The 17,838-nt window shown below is 45.3% G+C and overlaps 2 protein-coding genes across 3 annotated transcripts in view; both read left to right on the plus strand.

The window, feature by feature from the left end:
- The window catches only part of ZNF638 (zinc finger protein 638), a 41,115-nt gene extending 29,193 nt beyond the window's left edge, over positions 1-11,922 (plus strand). Inside the window, exons 20-25 of the mRNA XM_074148252.1 lie at positions 1,927-3,343; positions 3,973-4,038; positions 6,554-7,556; positions 9,656-9,748; positions 10,614-10,732; positions 11,607-11,922. Coding sequence (XP_074004353.1) covers positions 1,927-3,343; positions 3,973-4,038; positions 6,554-7,556; positions 9,656-9,748; positions 10,614-10,732; positions 11,607-11,666 — 2,758 coding nt within the window. The 3' untranslated portion in view covers positions 11,667-11,922. The remainder of the gene's footprint in view (positions 1-1,926; positions 3,344-3,972; positions 4,039-6,553; positions 7,557-9,655; positions 9,749-10,613; positions 10,733-11,606) is intronic.
- A 5,042-nt stretch (positions 11,923-16,964) lies between these two features.
- The window catches only part of DYSF (dysferlin), a 105,242-nt gene continuing 104,368 nt past the window's right edge, over positions 16,965-17,838 (plus strand). For both annotated transcript variants that reach the window (XM_074148316.1, XM_074148319.1), the window contains exon 1: positions 16,965-17,052. In XM_074148316.1, coding sequence (XP_074004417.1) covers positions 16,965-17,052 — 88 coding nt within the window. The remainder of the gene's footprint in view (positions 17,053-17,838) is intronic.

The raw sequence follows: 17,838 nt of genomic DNA on the forward strand, positions 1-17,838 counted from the left end.
ATTTACATTTCATAAAGCAGCAGAAAATATCTTTATTATTATTATATATATGAAGTCCTTGTCACGTGTTTCTGGGGAGGGAAGAAGTAGCAAAATTTGGGGAGGAGAAGCGACTGCTCTCTTTGGTTGCCTGGGATGATGAGGTGATCTTGAAAAAACTTTGAAATGCTTCTGGAAACTTGGTGGTTGTCCAGCCCGAGTAGGTAGTTCATCTAGCCTTGTGGCTGAGGTGACTGATGTGCTTACGTGAATGCCTCTGCTCTTTTCAAGGATGCATTTTGTTGGGATTTATTTTCCTCAGCTCAAAGAGCGGAAACTTTCCTTGGCCAGGCTAAGAATCAAGGACTATCTTACTGCTCCTGACTGCTGAAATACTCATGAGACACACTTACCCCAAAACGTTTGCAAGTACCAAGTTTAAACTGATTACAGCTCTAAGGAGCCTGTTAGAGATGAGGGTGACGTTGGAATGAGCGAGGTTGCTTTTCTTTCATAAGACTTCAGTTACTGTGGGTTGAGCTGCTCAGGCTGTGAAGGAGATTCACGGCGTTTTGTGGGGCACTGTTGGGAGCAGATTTTGAAGCAGAATTCATATCCCTTCTTATCTCTCCTCTCACATTTTGTAGCAGCAGAGGACAGTACCCTTGGGTCCAGAGGAAACCTTCAAGATTGGTGTTTTTGTTGTGCTTGCATAGCACAGTTGTTAACTGAGTTTGCCTGTTTTCATCTTTCTGTTGACTCCATGTATTGTGTCTTCGTCTCGTTAACCCTTGCATCTGGCTGCTTCAAGACAGCATTTTCGTCAGCGCTGAATTCCATTTGATCTAGCCTTCCATTTTCTTGCTGACATCATGCTAGGAGTATTAACAAAATGGCAGACTTCTCGCCTCTTTTTTTTTATTTTCATGAGGGTTTATACAAATATGCATATTTGTATTTATTCATATACATAGGTTCTGATAAACCACAGCGCAGGCTGCTCCATTGTGCATAACCACTGATTAATTATATGTATTTGCTGCTTTTGTGTTTGTTTCGACACTTAGCAAGTTTGTCAGCATTGGTATTTCGGCACCTTTCCATCTAGAGATGCACAAGGTGTTGGGATGCTCGTTTTCTCAAGCTTTGTGGGAAAAGGGGCACAGACATCGCTAGTTTCAGTGTCTCCCAACATCATCTATGGTGTATTCTTTCTTTCAGAGAAGAATAATGCACTTACTGTATCTGAAGTTCTCTGAAAAGCGTTATCCTCTGCATTGGCATCTTGGGCTTTATTATCCTGGGAGCTGACAGTGGGATTATACAGTGAAAACAGAGCCTGGCCAAAAGGAGCCTCTCTACATGTATTGTGTTCCCCGCTATTGTGCGAGGTCAATGCAGTTTAAAAACAAAGCAACCCCTTCTTCCCCCCAAACCTGAACAAAAAAAAAAAAAAAAAAAAAAAAGAACAAACTTCAAAGTCCTAGCTACTGGAAGAGTTTTCTAGGTTGGTGACTGCAGAGTCTGCTGTCTTCAAACATAAAACTATGGGAATTCTGTTATACAGGGAGACTGGAGCTTATTTTCGCTGTATGTACACTTTGACAGTCTGCCTTGCATCAGGGGATCTAAATTTTAGGAGTTAATGTCAGCGCTGAGGTCACAGGGGCACATCTGTAGAGAGTGCTACCTTGAGAGGTCTGACTACAAGTAATGTAATTCAAGGTGTAAGAGGCTTGCAGTGCTGAGGTGGATTAAAAAGAAGTGTAAAACTAATCAGCTGTTTGCCTCAATATTTTTAACCATTTTAACACTGATAGGCTAGATTTCCAACTGCTAAGCACTAATGCATCAGGAAAGCCCCCACCATTGGCGTCAAGAGGTTACTGGTAACTGTAGAATTGTCAACATAGTTTGATTTCTTCTGTTTTTTTTAAATGCATTTAGCTCTGGCTTGAAAAAATATCCAGAGGGATCAGGAATGGTGCAAACAGCAGCTGCTAATCCTCCGGTAGAGCCTAGTGTGGCAAAGAAAGGACCCATTTCCATCTCTAATGTCAAAGACGAGATGTCAGCAGTACAGATAGAGCCCTCTGAGTCCCATCTTGAAAGAGCAGTAAGGGAGTCTGCTCCAAGACTGGCAGAAACGTCTGTGGAGAAAGTGGATGTTGGAGTTGAAGCTACTGTGGCATCTATCAAATCTGCTGATACTGAATCATCTGAAGCGAAGTCAGAAAAGATGCTGCCGCCACCTTCCAGTGTGGAGAAAGAAGAGGCAGTTAAAGATAATACCGAACCAGAGTTGCTTGAATCTGCCATTGTATTTGCATCAGAGAAGGAAATCAAAGCTGAAGAGTTGTCTACTCCTGCCACTGAACCACCAGAAGAATTGTCCAATGTGGGCAAGGCTGAAGATGTGCTGTCAGATTGTTCTGTGAAGCTGGCAGCAGGGGAATCGACAGGGGCTGTCCCTGAAGCGGTGCCCCCTGATTCTGATGCAGCTTCAGTGGAGATGGTGTCATCTTTTGTCACACATACAAACAACAAGTTGGGTGCTCCTGAAAAAAATCCTGTTTCTGATGCTGTGAAAATTGAACATGAGATGCCTGTAACTCGGATAACAGAGAAGAAACCCATACTTAAAACTGGGGCAGCTGTGGAGAAGAAACTGGATGTAGCTGGAGCAGACACAGAGATGAAACCAGAAGAGTCTGTGCCCAAAGCTGGAAGAGCTGCAGAGGAGAACCCTGAAAAGCTTTTGGTCAAGACTGGGGGAGAGACAGAGAAGAAACTTGAAAAATTTGTGGCCAAGGTTGGGGCTGCTGTGGAAAATGCTGCAAATGTTGTCAGTGAGAACGAGGGAAGTTTAATCAAAGCACATCAGAATAAAGGAACAGGACCAGTAAAAACTGATGAAACCTGCAAAGCAGTTACATTAAGCTCCTCTTTATCTGTCAAGGAATCTTCCTCTGTTGGTAAAACGATTTTAAAGGCAATGGTGTCTCTTCCGGATATATCAAAGTCAAGGGTTCCAGTACGGAGAAATGAGCCTTCCCTGTGCAAAGGAGGGGAGCAGAAAACTCCCTCAAAACTGGAGAGCCGAGGCCAAGAAGTGGGGGAGAAGAAAATCGCACCAAAAGAAGAGTATCATCCACAACTTGATAGCAGCCAATCAAGCCTGGGAGATGGCAGCGGCAAATGTAAAGTGAGCAGAAGTTCTGTTGTTGATGGAAAGGGAGGCAATGGGAGGAATTCATCTCAGCAAGAGAAGGACTCACGAGTGGAATCTAGGGCTAGTTCAAAACAGTCTCAAGAGGGAGAGAGTAGATCATCCAGCATGAAGAAAGACAACAGCAGCAATAAGGTGAGGCGGGCAGGAAGGCTGGTTCAGTGTGCCTGATCAGTAACTAACTCCGTGCTTCTCTCAGATGTTGAGTATGGGACAATGAGATTACGTTCCCCTTCCCTTTTCCATAAACCACTCAGCTGGTTTGGGCCAACAGACAAGTTGGAATAGTGAGATGGCAGGCAACCAGTTGCTTTTAGATGCAGCGTGTGCAATGTGAGTATGTAACTGGTTTGAAAATGCTACTTGGAAAAAATTGCAGGAAGGTATTTTTGAAGTGAGTCTTTATTGAGTGTCATAACTTTTATGTTCTTGGATTAGTTCTGAATGGGAATTAATAAGCTTTCTGTCCTTTTGTGAGCTGATATTTGCTTTGTCAAGTCCTGCACAGACACTGGTTACTGAAAGGAGGCTGCTAAGCAAGGTATTACCTGTGACTTGTTGCTAGGGACTGTATGCCTGGACTCTACTGCTGACCGTTGATTTAGTTTTGTATTTGCCAAACGTGATCAGAAGCAGCAATCTGGACAACTTTAAAAAAAAGTTAATTAAGGGAAAAAATAGCTGAATTTTTCTATTATTTTTGCTCTTGTGGACAGGTTAATTGGCTTAACTGATTTCATGTGAACTTTTGTCTAATTTTACAGGCTTCTGTTGGTGGCAATACTAAAACTTCAAAAAGTGACACTAGCAGCAGTGCGAAAGAAAAGGAGGTAAGGATGTAACCACAACTGAACTTAAAGTACAGATTATCTTGAAAGTGCGTGTGTGTGTGTGTGCTAAGAATCTTTAGCATACTTTTCTAGGAAATTTTTTGCATTACTAGTTCTTACAGACTATGAGCATAAAGCTCTAAAGTAAGACATTTTCACAAGAAACTTAATTAAAGAAGTGAGTGTTAAAAAGAGGTATTTTTCGGTCTCAGGTGTTATTTGTTTGAGAGAGAGGATTAATTGCATGCCCAATTGCTTGCATGAGATCTTTATTTGTAATTACACTTGTGAGAAGAGAAAGAAAGGCTGAAGTCTTCTAGTTCTTCAAAAATTGTTTTGTATGACAGGAGGTAATCAGATGATCTCCATCCATGGTACCTCTTCCATGCAAAGGTATTTCCAGTGCGTTGTTCTGTAAAGCAAGGATTACTGTACAGTTTTGGTGCAGTGTTGATTTGAAGAGGAGTTTGGGAGCATATAGGCTTAACTGCTCCATCTGCACGTTTACAGGAAGGTGAAAAGAGATACCCCCTCTCCCTCTTAGATAGCTTGGGCTTTGGGAAAGAAAAGCAGAAGGTAATAAAAATCCATATTGATGAGTTTGTAGAAGTAGCATTACAGGATCAAATCAAAGATGTGCCAGGTAAGTAGTGGGTCCCTAGAAAAGGTTTTTCTGATATAAAGGTGGAAACCTGAATCCTTTTATTAATCTTAATCCATATGAACTTCTTGCATCATCAACACAGTGTATTTGTGTTAATCCCAAAGATTAAATTCTGCACCCTTTGAAAAAAGGTTTTGTAATGTCAATTATTTCTTACTGCTTTGTTCTTCACTGTAACACAGCTGCTAAGAACCAAGGTCTGTGTTCTCATTTTCATGGAAGAAAGAATACAGTAATGTTTGATTTCAGTTGAAATATAACCAGATATTTTTTCTTTTTCTTCACTGTGCCTACCTTGTGTTAAATATTCCTCAAGTTTCTGCATCAGAGCATGGCTGAAAGCACACATCATTCCTACTATTTGTTAGCTTTTAAAAAAGAAAGGGGAGAAAAGGCATGTAGCCTTTTTTTCTGCTGGAGGACTGGTTTTAGTATTTCTTAACTGCAGTCTTGCTCTCTAACAGAGGACATTTCATCTTGCTTTGTCCTTAAACTTCTGCTTTGACAACGTTTTTTTCACTCTTCCTGTGTTAGATGCTAACAAGTATTTGATGGTAGGATGGAATATTTTGCAAAAAAAATCAAAATTTTAGAATCATTCATTGAAAAAATTGGATCAATAATTTGGGGTGCAAGGGATATTTGGATGCATTTTAATGTTTAAAATTAATGTATTAATTTACTTAAGTACTCATCCACCTTATCCCATCATCCTGATTATAAAAGCGTAGCTGTTTTATATATACAAAGTATAATGCTCTGTTCCAGAAAAGTGACTGCTGTCTATTCAAATAACCTAAAAATAATTTGGCTTAATTAACTCTTTTATTAAATTCAACATTTATCCATACATCCTCCTTCAGATGTTCTTAGCTACATATGACATTAAATTGCTGCAAATTCTTTCCAGTGGTCGTGCAATAAATTGTGTGAGCCCTGATGGAAGCTGGCATAGTCAAACTGCAGGGTAGGAGGAGTTTTAGATGAAAGACATGCTCCAGTAAGAGCATGCCAGCAACTGAGGAGGAATGGAAAGGGTCAGACTCTGTGATCTTAAACATAAAATTGCAGTAAGGCATTTGCCAGAAAGCTGGAGCTTGCCCCCTGGCCCCTGATGAGACATGGCTGGCACAGGAAGAGCAGCGAGTCTGCCAGAGAGTCTGTAGGTCTTAACAGAAGGGAGAAAATTGTCATCTTGTGCGTGTTGGTTGCAGAGAAACAAAGGAAGATTCCAGTACTGGGAGCCCTTTCCTGGGCTGGAGCGTAGGGCCGTCAGGGAACCTCTGTGGAACAGAGATGTTTGTCAGGAGATAGAAACCAAAGAGGCAAGATAAAACAGTGACTAGCCATCAGGACACAAAATTACTTTGCTGGATCAAAACACCTGTTGTAGTCCCCTGTTTTGTAGCAGCAGCCAACAGCATGTGCTTCGGGAAGAGAATGAGGTATGACACAAGATAATAATATTTTGGAAGAATACTCTGGAGCTATTCAGTTCTTCACTAGTCTTCCTGCAACTGAGTACAAAAATATACATGAGTATTCGAGGCATTGGTCCAGTTCTTACAATAGACATAAATTTGGTCTGTTCATCATCTGTGTTTTTGATAAATGCTTTGTGTTTCTGAATTAAATCTGTTTACTTAATGCAAATGCTGATAATGAAAACTCTTCCACATGAGACTGAAGGCCTGAAAATTTTTTTCTACCCTTAAGTCAAGTTGCATTTTTTTTTCCCTTCAGCCAGCTTCAGTGTGAGAATATTTTTCATTAGGCACCCTGTGGATGGACGTGTTTGTGTCACTGGGTGAATGTTAAACTTTGTTATATTCACATTTTTACACTTCCTAGGAAGAAGAGCTGTTTCCATTTAACCTGGATGAATTTGTTACTGTGGATGAGGTCGTAGAGGAAATCGAGTCTCCTGTTAAAACATGTCGAAATCCACTGAGGGGAAAGAGAAAAGATGGTGCTAAAAACAACTCCTCCTCTGAGCCTAGTTCCAAGAGAAGGAAAGGGAAGAGCTCCATGGCATGCATTGCTGAAAGTGAACTGTCTTTTGTCACTTTGGATGAAATCGGTGAGGAAGAGGATGTGACTGCACAGCTAATGGGAGTTGCTAATTTAGAAGCACTCAGTGACCCGCAGGGCCTGGTTGTAGTGGATGAAGTGATTGAAGAGGAAGAACTTATGTCAGAAACAGTAAAGGATCCACAGTCACTTGTTACTTTGGATGAGATATCTGAGCAGGAGGACCTTAGTTCTCATAAAGACATCCCTAGGTCAGTTTTTGAGGAGCAGGATTTGAAAGCTGAACCCTTGGTAACCGTAGATGAAATTGGCGAAGTAGAAGAGCTGCCTCTAAATGAGCCTACAGACTTGAATATTGAGGATGTGCTGAAACAGAAGGAGGATGATAAAGTGGTTGCTGAGGATACTGGAGATGGTGCTTCCTCTCAGGTGCCTGATGATCCCAGTGCTTTAGTGACAGTAGATGAAATACAAGAGGACAACGAAGATAACCCTCTAGTGACTTTGGATGAAGTTAATGAAGATGAAGATGATTTTCTGGCTGATTTCAATCGTCTAAAAGAAGAACTAAACTTTGTTACAGTAGATGAAGTTGGAGAGGAGGATGAGGAAGAAGAAAATGCTTTCACAGAGAAAAATCCAAACGGGCATGAGGACGATGAAGATATCGTTGCTGTTGCAGGACCAGAAGAAGAAGAAATTGCTGCCATTGCAGGACCAGAGGAGGAGGACGATATTGTTGCTGTTGCAGGACCAGAAGAAATGGAAATTCTAGGAGATACAAGTCCAGAAGAAGAAATTACTGCAATCTCAAAGTCAAAAGGTGAGGAACATCTCATAATTTCCAGAGGGGAAATAGGAAATAAGATGCTTGTAATCAGTGCCATGCACAAAGAGATTCTTGCAACAAACTGGAAACTGAAAAACCCTAAATGTTTGACAAAGTTAATGTAAGAGGTGCTGGGAAAAAAAACAGAGACTGAGAGTGAGCAGCGGCCTGAAGGTACTTTATTAATGCACTTTACAATGCATCTTTCTTTTGATGTAAAATTAAGTGGCATGTTGATACAAAGTGTTCATTTGGTGTTAATGGTGGCTAAGATTGGGGAAAATAGTTTCTTTTCTTGCCTTTAATGCAAGGCTTGGTAAACTGCCTAACACTGTATAGATCATTTATAGTCTTTAATTATGGGGTCAAACTTTATTAAAACAGGTTAGTCAAATGAAAGAGACATACAGTTGCAAAGATATAACAGCTTCCAAGCTGGATCTAGAGGAAAAAATGTAGAACAACATTTGTAGCATGGAATTAGAAAAGGGTTAAGAAAATCTAAGACAGAGCCAAGTAGGGAGAGCTATATATAACCAACACACACAAAGAGTTTTGGCCAAAGCGTGGGTGAAGGCTCTATGTGATGCAGTCCACTAGTCTCGAGTTTTCTTTCTGTCTCTGCTGATGTAGCTGAACACTGACACAGCACCTTTTGTTCTAATGTTTTGGAAAAAGCTTTTCTCCCGTCTCACTCTCATTGCGTAGCGGAGGCAACCTGAGTAGTGCAGATAAGGAGGAGCTGCAGCAGCAGTAGTCTTGCATAAAACAGTATTTTGAACTTCAGTTTCTAGAAACAGTAGGAAGGGAATTAGTTGACTCTGTACACACCCAAAAATATTCAAATGTTATATATTGTTTTAATCTTGTTAATGTTATAGAACATAAGCTTCTCCATGATTAACAAAAGGATTTACTGAAAGTACAAAATATTGTCTGTGTTCTATTAGCAAGTTAGCTGTAAAAAAGACCTCTTAAAATATCCAAGCCCTTGAGTTGATTTCTGATCTAGCTGGTAGTGACAAATTATAATAAATGTATTTGATACACAGTGAAGAAGTGATTTTAGTTCCTCTCTGTATAGTACAAACCTCATGCAAAACAGGTAGGCTTAGGAAAGGACTAGTTCTTTCTGAGATTGAGAAGTGGAAAAAGAAAACTGGAGGGAGAGGTTAAATCAAGTAGAACCATATTGGTCAAGTCTTAAAATCTTATTCCAGCAGCAAAATAGGCAACAGTTTGTCTCAGGCCAACAGTTCAAAGGATGACAGTCAGACTGCGGCTGGTAAAGCGCCACATGGCAAATCTGAAACTTTGTGTGGTGTTGATGTGGTGAGATACTCATGATCTGCTGAAACATCTAGGGGATGCAAGAGTGATGCTGTCTGTTGTGTTACTTCGACAGACTCCTGTGGTTTGTTATTAAGGGAAAGGATTTACTTTAGGACATACTGCTATCTAGATTATTTGAACATAGAATTAGAAAGAAAACAAGTATTTTTGATGTGCGTCTCTTTACCTGACAGTTGGACTACTTTGATATTCTAAAAAACAAGCACCTTGTTTATCTCATAATAGGGGAGACTCTGTCAAACTCCTTGTCTCCAGAAAATGTTGATTTTGATCTTTTGTTAGAGCTGATTAATCCGATAACATATTCATTAGGCTTTGACTGGTTCTGTAATGAAGCTGAAATACTGCTGTTGGACCTCAAGCTGCATTAATTCAAGGAAGCGTGGTAGCTTGTATTATAAAGAAGTTGAGAGTTTTGTGATCATAATCACAAAGTTGGTTTGAAGCTGCTGATAAGAGCTGTAGAGAAAGGCAGCTGAGAGCGGCAGTGGTACTTCTGTGAAAGAGTACTGTGTGGTCCAGAGCACTTTTGGGGCTGTGTTTGGAAGTCTTGCCCTAAGGGATTGATGTCAGGAGCTCCTGAAAATGGCTCTCTGGAAAGACCAAACCAAATAGTGCAGAAAACAGCAAGGCCTGTACAGATGGTGTTTGTTTCAAGCAATAGCGGGCCATTACAGCTAGATATAGAATACCTTTGAACTAGCGGATACCTTTGTTTAATGTGCATTTATGGCTTCCAGTAGATCAGCTGGGATCAGGAGATAAAGAACCAGAGTCAAAGCGGAAGAAGATGGCTTCTTCAGATGTATCAAAGACGCAGAGTACCCCAAAAGGTAAAACAACAAAAACCTATCCCATATGCTTTATACTTGTTTTGCTGGAAGACAGCTTTCTTGCTCATCTGAAAATGCCTCCTTTGCCTCATTACCACATGTAACTTTGAAGTCGTGGCCCATAACTTGTGTTTTTGTCTTGGCTCCTACAAATGCATGTTTAACAAGTTTCTGCTGTTGACTTAATAGCAGCAGCAAAATGGGAAGTTATTTTTTCCTAAAATTTACGAATAAAGGTTAATTTATTTATAATTAGCACAGTGCAGTGTAATATCTGCTTACTGTTTTAAAATTTATTACCAACTTTCAATGTATAGGAATGAGGGAACTGCTTACATGTTTTTAAAAATACATACACGTACGTGTGTGTGTGTGTGTGTGTGTATATATTTATTTTCCAAGATCCTCATCTAAAATACTTTTCCGTAAAACTACTGATAACACTTGAACTGTAAAAGAAGTTGCTAGGAAAATACAGATTTTTGCCTGATGGCTTATATAATACTCTCTGTGACAGAAAGAGCTTGCATAACACACTGCAGGACAGAGGTTAAACTTGGCAAATGAGTTGTATATAAAATACTTTTAAGGCCAAAAGATGCTGAGGTAGTTGCAGTGAGCTCCAGATCCAGAAGGTCAGTTGCCCTATTCGGAGAAAAGTATTTGTCCTCCTCTGTTTATTGAAATAGGGGAGGTGACCGACTCGGATTACAGTTCTAATTTTTTGAATACTGAAAAAATTTAATTAACTTCCAGTAAGAGAATCTGTGGTTTTGTTTTTTTTTTCCTTAAAGCTGTAGTTTTTTTAATGGGATGTTTTAAAGCTGTGTTTTGTTAATGTTAGTGTTGTGTTCTGTCTCTTCAGATTTGGATTACCTAGTTCCAAAGGCTGGCTTTTTCTGTCAGATCTGCTCACTGTTCTATGCAGATGAAATGTCTGTGAAAAATCACTGCAAGACACCACTTCATCAACAGAACATGGAGGTAATGTTGAAGCTTCTCCAAACACATGGGTGAAAAGAATATAATTCTAAAAATACTTGCTTTAACGAGTGCTAATAATTTCCTAGTGGCATAGGGAGCTCATATTAATACTTCAAGGCATTTTAGTTTTAAACTCAGATATTGTTAAATCACTCACGCTCATCACCGACATAAAGCCTTCCTTACCTAGGAAGGCCATGGGGATAGCTGTTGTCTTCATTATTAAGAAATGATTTTTAAAAACTATGCAGTGTTGTGTCCGAAGGCATGGTTTTGATAGATTTCCTGGCTTGCTGAAACTGCAGACTGGCTAAAATATCTTGCAGATACAAAATGACCAAAAGGTCAGTTTGGCAGCCAGAAAACTTAATTTTGGGGTCAAAACTCCCCCCACTTCTCAGCAGTGTATCTCAACGGTGCCCCCAGCTGGCAGGGACACAGAGGATACCCAGTGGGGGGAAGAGGCAGCCCCTTCTTCTGCTGATGTAAGGGGCAGAAAACTTGGAAAATATTTATCGATGTAAACTGTTGTAAGGTGGGTGTAATGAACACACAGCCTGTGGTGAATATTGAATAACTGTTTTGTATTTCATGACCAGACACAGGTGCCTGCCATCATGAAAAATCCTGATACCTAACATTTTGCCATATTCCACTCAGGAGCTTCACCACTTGGTGACTGTGCATGTGTCAGTTTGTGAACAAAACTTCTGAGTGTTTTTTGGCAGAGGTCACACAATACCAGTATCAGCAGTAGACTGACTTTTTTGGCCAATATGTTTATGAAACCTGAACTGTTTTTAGAGCATGATCTTGTTGGGGACTGAGAAATAACACAGCGGTATCTTTTCACTGACTACCCTTATTTCTACAGAAGTTCATGGCCAAGCAGAAGGATGCACATAACGATGGGGAAGAGCAGAGTTCAAGGTGATCAAAGGAAAGAAGATTTCTTTCAGTGAATTAAACTTAGGGTCCAGTCAATTTTGTGTATTTTGTTATGATTTAATTTGTAATTTTGTTTCAGAAACAAGCATTCATGTTGTATAAATTTGAGCTCAGTATAGACAGACTAAAAAAAAAAAAAGGTATGGTGGCTTTGATTTGTATATCAAATCATCTGACTTGGAAAAGACTTTCTTTTACAAGCGTTGACATGAAATAAATGTTCTTACTGTATAGTTAACACTAGGGGATTGTGTTTGGTGTGATTTATTGTGTCTTGTTAACTCTGGATCACAATAGAGACTAGGAGGGAATTCATTCCAGGATCTCTCTCTGGTGCCACTTTACAGGGCTCTCAGCAGGTGAAGTTTCACATGCTACACATGCTCTGTACTGCCCCAAAGCAGTGACCCTCCTGGTTAAGATTTCAGTGATCTTGAGGATTGTTACGCTCTCTCTAGCCTTCTTTTTCCTGTGGCCTCTGAAGTCTCATGATAGTCTGAGGACAATAAAATCGAGGCCATCAGGGGGAGCAAAGCCTATTCCAGCACTGCGTTAGCATTCGTGTCTGTTCTGCAGTCAGTCAGGGAGGTCACTGTCCCTTGCTGTTTCTCCTTGGTGACTGAGTTTGCTTGTTTATTTTGGGTTGCTTTTCCTTAGTTTGTTCCAGCCTGTAGGTCAAAGCCTGTGGAGCACTCAGCAGAATGGCTGAACTTTGTAATCTGCTCTTGAATGTTGCTCTCTGGCTGGCATGCTCGTAATGGTGGATCGCAGTCTGGATTATGACTGATTTCGCTTTGAGCTTTTATTTTTCAGCTATCCACCTTACATTTATTTAAAATACTGTTTTTTAAAATCCACCATTGTCTCTGCACTCCTTCAAACTCGTGTAGTTGATTCCACCTGAATTATGTTCCTGGAGGAGGAGTAAAGAGGTGTTCCTGCATGTCCAAGGAAAATGAGAGACACTGGTTCTGACTGGTGGGAATATTACAAGTCCTGCCTGTGCTGTAGCTGGTCCAACAATGTGTGTGTCTTCAGACCCCCTGATCAGTAAAGCACCAAAATAAACTGAATTTACGGTTTAGCAAAGGAAGCACCTGCCTGTAGCTGTTGTGAAATGTGTTCCTTGATGGGAGATGATCCCAAGAAGTCCCTCAAACTGCTAGGACCTTGCTTCTTGGAGAGCAAGCATATGCAGAAAGAGTTACTTGTATTTCATGTATTGAAGTTGTTGAATGATACTGAGCTGGTAAATGTCTTTAAATACCTGTCCGGCACCTGAAGTCCATGCCGTGCATGTGCAGAAAAGACAAAGCCTGCTCGGAAGACTCCAGAAAGAAGACTTTGCTCTGGGCTGTTCATGTAAGTGACACAGCAGTCCTGCTGTCTGACAGGCAGGGTACAGAACTTCCTACATTATTGTTGTTTGGGCTTGTTTGTTTGTTTATTTGTTTGTTTTGCCTGGGTCCCTCAGTAAAGAACGCTGCTGAGGGTGAATTTGCTGCCCGTGTGTGCTGGTGAGTCATTGCACTGGTCAGTCCTACCCCCTGTGAACAGATGAATGTCTCAAAAATGCGCAGGAGGGATTTAGACCAGCTAATACTTGGCAAGTCAGGAAGCATGATTCAGGGCAAGAATGTCTGTGAGTGTGTGAGTGCACATCCGCCTCCATCTCCTCGCTTCGCTGACTGCTAGCAGGAGCCATCCCCTTCTCCAAAGCAGTGAGCGGTAGAGTTGAGATCGGTGTGATTTAACTGCTTAGTGACTCTCAGTTAGTTATCTAGTTACTGTTAGTTAGTAGCAACTCGCATAGAAGAGCGTTTAAAAATCCTGCCTGAAATAATGGGGTACAAACTGGAATTTAGTGTGAAGAGTCTGCAGGGTGCTTGCGGAGCTGTGCAGCCAAGCTGCCCCTCAGCTGGGAGAGTCCAGAGGCTCCTCAGGGAGCTGCCAGCAGCATCCTCCGCTCCCCAGCTGAGCTCAGGGGCTTTGCAGCTTTTTTTCCCTGTCTCACCAGAGCATGGGACGTGGCTTTTGGTCCTTGTTAGTCCTATCTCCTTTACAATGCACAATGTGTTTGTGTTTCTGAGTTTTCCGAGTCCCTCTGTGGGGTCAGGAAGGCTATTTCTTGCCCTGGTTTCTCTTTGTTGCTTTATCTCTGCAGAGGATGAGAAAACAATGTTGTTCTTCATTCCTGCTTCTGCTGTGCTAGCTTCAGTTCAAATTTGCCCTTGCTGAGTCTACAGAGGGCTGAGGAAGAGATGAGCACTCCGTGCCTTGGGGATCGATGGTCTGTTTGGGTCCTCTGCCACGCCTGCCGGTGGGTCGTGCTGCGATGCCGCACCTGCTCTGCTCCTGAGTGGGACCGGACTTGTGGGGTCAGGGGTGGTGGAAGCAGCCTAAGCTCATCCTCCCGCTGCTCCCCTCTCCCTGCTCTGCCTCCCCTTCTTGCACACACACACACCCCAAATGCGTTGGGGGATAACCACCCTTCCTCACCAAGCTCTGACATCGTTTACCAGAGTTCTCTTTCCTTTAAAAGAAACATCTTTTCCTAGAGATGCTGAGAAATTGCCTGAGTTGTGAGTGGTTCAGCAGTTTTAAAGGCTGCCCCAAGGGCAAGGCATTGGCAAACGAAGAAAACGGTACTTCCCTGGACTTCCTCAGCACAGGAAAGACATGGACCTGTTTGAGTGGGTCCAAGGGAGGGCCACAAAGATGATCAGAGGGATGGAGCACCTCTCCTATGAGCAAAAGCTGAGAGAGTTGGGGTTGTTCAGCCTGGAGAAGAGAGGGCTCTTTTTATACTGCAAGGGGGCTTCTAAGAAAGATGGGGACAAACTCTTTAGCAGGGCCTGTTGCGATAGGACAAGGGGTAATGGCTTTAAACTGAAAGAGGGTAGATTCAGACTAGATAGAAGGAAGAAATGTTTTACCACCAGGATGGCGAGACACTGGCACAGGCTGCCCAGAGAGAGGTGGTAGATGCCCCATCCCTGGGAGCATTCAAGGTGAGGTTGGTGGGGCTCTGAGCAACCTGATGTAGTTGAAGATGTCCCTGCTAATTGCAGGGGGGTTGGACTAGTTGACCTTTAAAGGTCCCTTCCAACCCAAACCATTCTATGATTGTGTGGAAACAATTTGGCTTTTAATGGGATTGCTCTTGGCCCTGCCCTGAACGGCCTCCCCAGGTACAGCCCATCAGCAGGAGTTTGGGGTGGCCGTGGGTGACCAAGGTGGTGCTCAGCCAGGGTGAGGATGGCAGCTCAGGGACTTCATCTTGTCTGAAGCCCTGATGCCTGCTCGGTTGCCTGCCTGCTGCCAGCCCAGGGCCACGGCACTGCCAGAGGCTTCCCGTGGCTGAGAAGATGGGATCCAACGTCATCTCCCATCTGAGTGTGGCCCTGGAGGATGTTGACATCCGTGGACAGGGACTTGGTCAGTAAATCCTATTTCTGCTCCACATCCACTTCTCCTCTGCTCAGGACTCCCTGAACCCCAGCTTGTGCCTGGCCCTTCCCTTGGAGATGCCAGAACATCTTGGATAAAACCAGGTAAGTGCTGCAGTGGCCCCAGGAGAAGAAGAAGGAGCTGTAGGGACCACTTAACCAATGAATTTCAGGAAAATAACGTCCTATCCTCCCAGCGTGGTGTGGAAAAAATGAAATCTAGGAAAAACAAGGTAAGAAAGACCCCAAACCCCATTACAGAATGAGCTGTTACTGGTTTTCTGAACATTGCTCCCCAGTATGTATGGTGCTGCACTTTGGTTCACCCTGCGATTAACAGTGTGGCAAATTGAGTTTATTTTAGAGCTGCTGGTAATTAAATTAGCCACATGCTGCGTGCCCTGTCCCCTTGGCTCATCCACGGGGACGCTGCTGCCGGCTTTTGGCAGCGTCTGGCTGCAGATGCGGTGGTTTCAGTAAAATACACGGAGCTTTTGCAACAGCTTTTCCTCTGCCCCTGCAGGATTTTTATCCTACCAAGTGTGTGGCTGAGCTCGACCCGAGGTGCTGGGGGACCCTGTCCCCTCAGTGTTGATCTCACCCATAATTACGTTTCACCCAAATGCAATTACGCTGCTGCTTCTGGAGAGTTTCTGCTTTGATGGCCGATCCCTGCGCTGGTCACGTTGGCCGTCGGTTTTCGGTGTGGTGGGCTTACGCCTGGCAGGAGGAGTGGGAAATGGGTTTACATGAAGCCAAAGAGGGTAAATGGGGGTGACAGGGTGAGCGTGGGAGCGGGGCAGCCCCGAGCAGCCTGGGGGGCACAGGGAGCAGAGAGGGGTCCTGGCCTGGTTGGGAGGGAGGGACCTCGCTGAGCCGCTTGCTGGGAAACCCAGGGGTAAAAATAACCTCCCCGAAATAGCTGGGTGCTATGGCTGTCCCCACCTGTCACGGTGCCGTTGGTCACGGCTCTGCCGAAATGAGAGACGTCCTCCCATCCCCCAGCTGGGGAAACTGAGGCAGGGAAGGAGGTTGTTCCCTCCCTCCCTCAGGGCCCAGGGGAGACCAGAGCATCAGGATGGTCCCCACACACTCACCCGTGGAGCTCAGCATGGCGCTGGTCCCAGTGGGACCCCCAGGGCAGGGGTTTGCCTGCACTTGGCTCTTGTTGGGGGACCCTGCCTTGTGCCATGCTGAGGGGTGCCATAGGGTTCACCCTGTTTGTGGCTCAGCTCCCTGAGCCCCTTTTTTTCCCCATCCTGGAGGTGATATTGCCCCCCCCAATCCTGGCCCTGGTGTCACGGTGAGGGGCTGGGGCTGCATCCAGGGGCTCTCCAGCACCTTCCTGCTGCTGCAGTGCTGACCCTGGTGTAGGCCAAATCACACTTGGGGTCTTTGGCGGGGGGGGGGCGGTTCTTGCTCCTGCAGCAGACCCCACCCATGGGAAGCAAGCATGTCCTGGCCCGCTGTGCCCCTGGGGGTTCAGAGCCCCCTTACGTGCCCCATTTGGGGTGATTGGACCCTAGCACCACTCTCCTGCAGGGTCCCTGTGGTGGGGGCTCGCCTGCCCTTGCTGCAGGGGGGGGTGCCAGCCCCCAGCTCCTCCTCTCCATCCTCCTGGTGCTTCGTCAGCCGCCTTCAAGCCCGGGGCGGGGGGAGGCAGAGGGGTGTCTCCCACCCCCTGTGCCGCCTGCGGGGCCGTATCCAGCGGCGGCCGCAGCCGTTCTCCTTTAAGAGAGGCGGGTTCCGTGGGGGGGGACGGCGGGTACCGGGCGGAGGCTGGGGGCGGGGGGCGTGCAGCGGGGCGGCGGGCGGGAGGCGGCCGGGCCGGGGCGATGCTCCGAGTCTTCATCCTCCATGCGGAAAACGTCCGCACGCCGGACGCGGACATCAGCGATGCCTACTGCTCCGCCGCCTTCGGAGGTGCGGGACGGGGGGGCTGCCGGGGCCTGGGCGGGAGGTGTGTGTGTGTTTGGACTTGGGGGGGCTTTCATCATGCTCTGTCCTCGCGACAGGGAAGGCGCTGAAACGCCGGAGGGGGGGCTCCTGCATCTCCATTCCCCGTCCCACCCCGCCCGGCGGGGTCCCAGCTCTATCTGATGTGCCCCCTCCCGGATGATGTGCATCGTCCACGCAGCGGCCCCCCCACCCCCGTGGGTCCCGTGGCCGCGACCGCCCCTTCCCCCCACCTCCCGCGGGGAGTGGGCGTCTGGGGACCCCCCCTTCTCTCCCCCCCGGCCTCCCTCCTTCCCGGGCGGGGGGGGCCGACGCTGAGGCGGGAGCGGGGCCCGGAGAAGCATAGCTGAGCGGTGACAGCACCAGCAGCAGCTCTGGCTATTTCTGGCCTCTGCTATGCTCTGGGGGGGACGGCGATAGCCGGGGGCCCCAGCACCAGGGGATGCGGTGGGGGCCGGGACACCACCTCCCTTCCCTGTGATCCCCGTGGGCGAGGTGGACAGGGGCTGTCCCACGGGTGTACGGGGCCAGTTGTGTGTTGGAGATCTGCCGGGTGTCCACTTCCCCAGCCCCCCGCCCCACTGCCTGCACCCCAACAGCCCTAACCCCCCCCAGCCACGTCTGTCGGCCAGGAGAGGTTTCCTCCTGCCGGGGATTTATCTTCAATCGCCCCAGTGTCGAGGGGGGCCCCGTTCGGCTGCACCCCATGGCTGAGCTGTTGCTCTGCCGGACCCCGGGGCTCTACTGTGTCTC

Source organism: Numenius arquata, chromosome 5, assembly GCF_964106895.1.
Source record: "Numenius arquata chromosome 5, bNumArq3.hap1.1, whole genome shotgun sequence".
NCBI lineage: Eukaryota > Metazoa > Chordata > Aves > Charadriiformes > Scolopacidae > Numenius > Numenius arquata.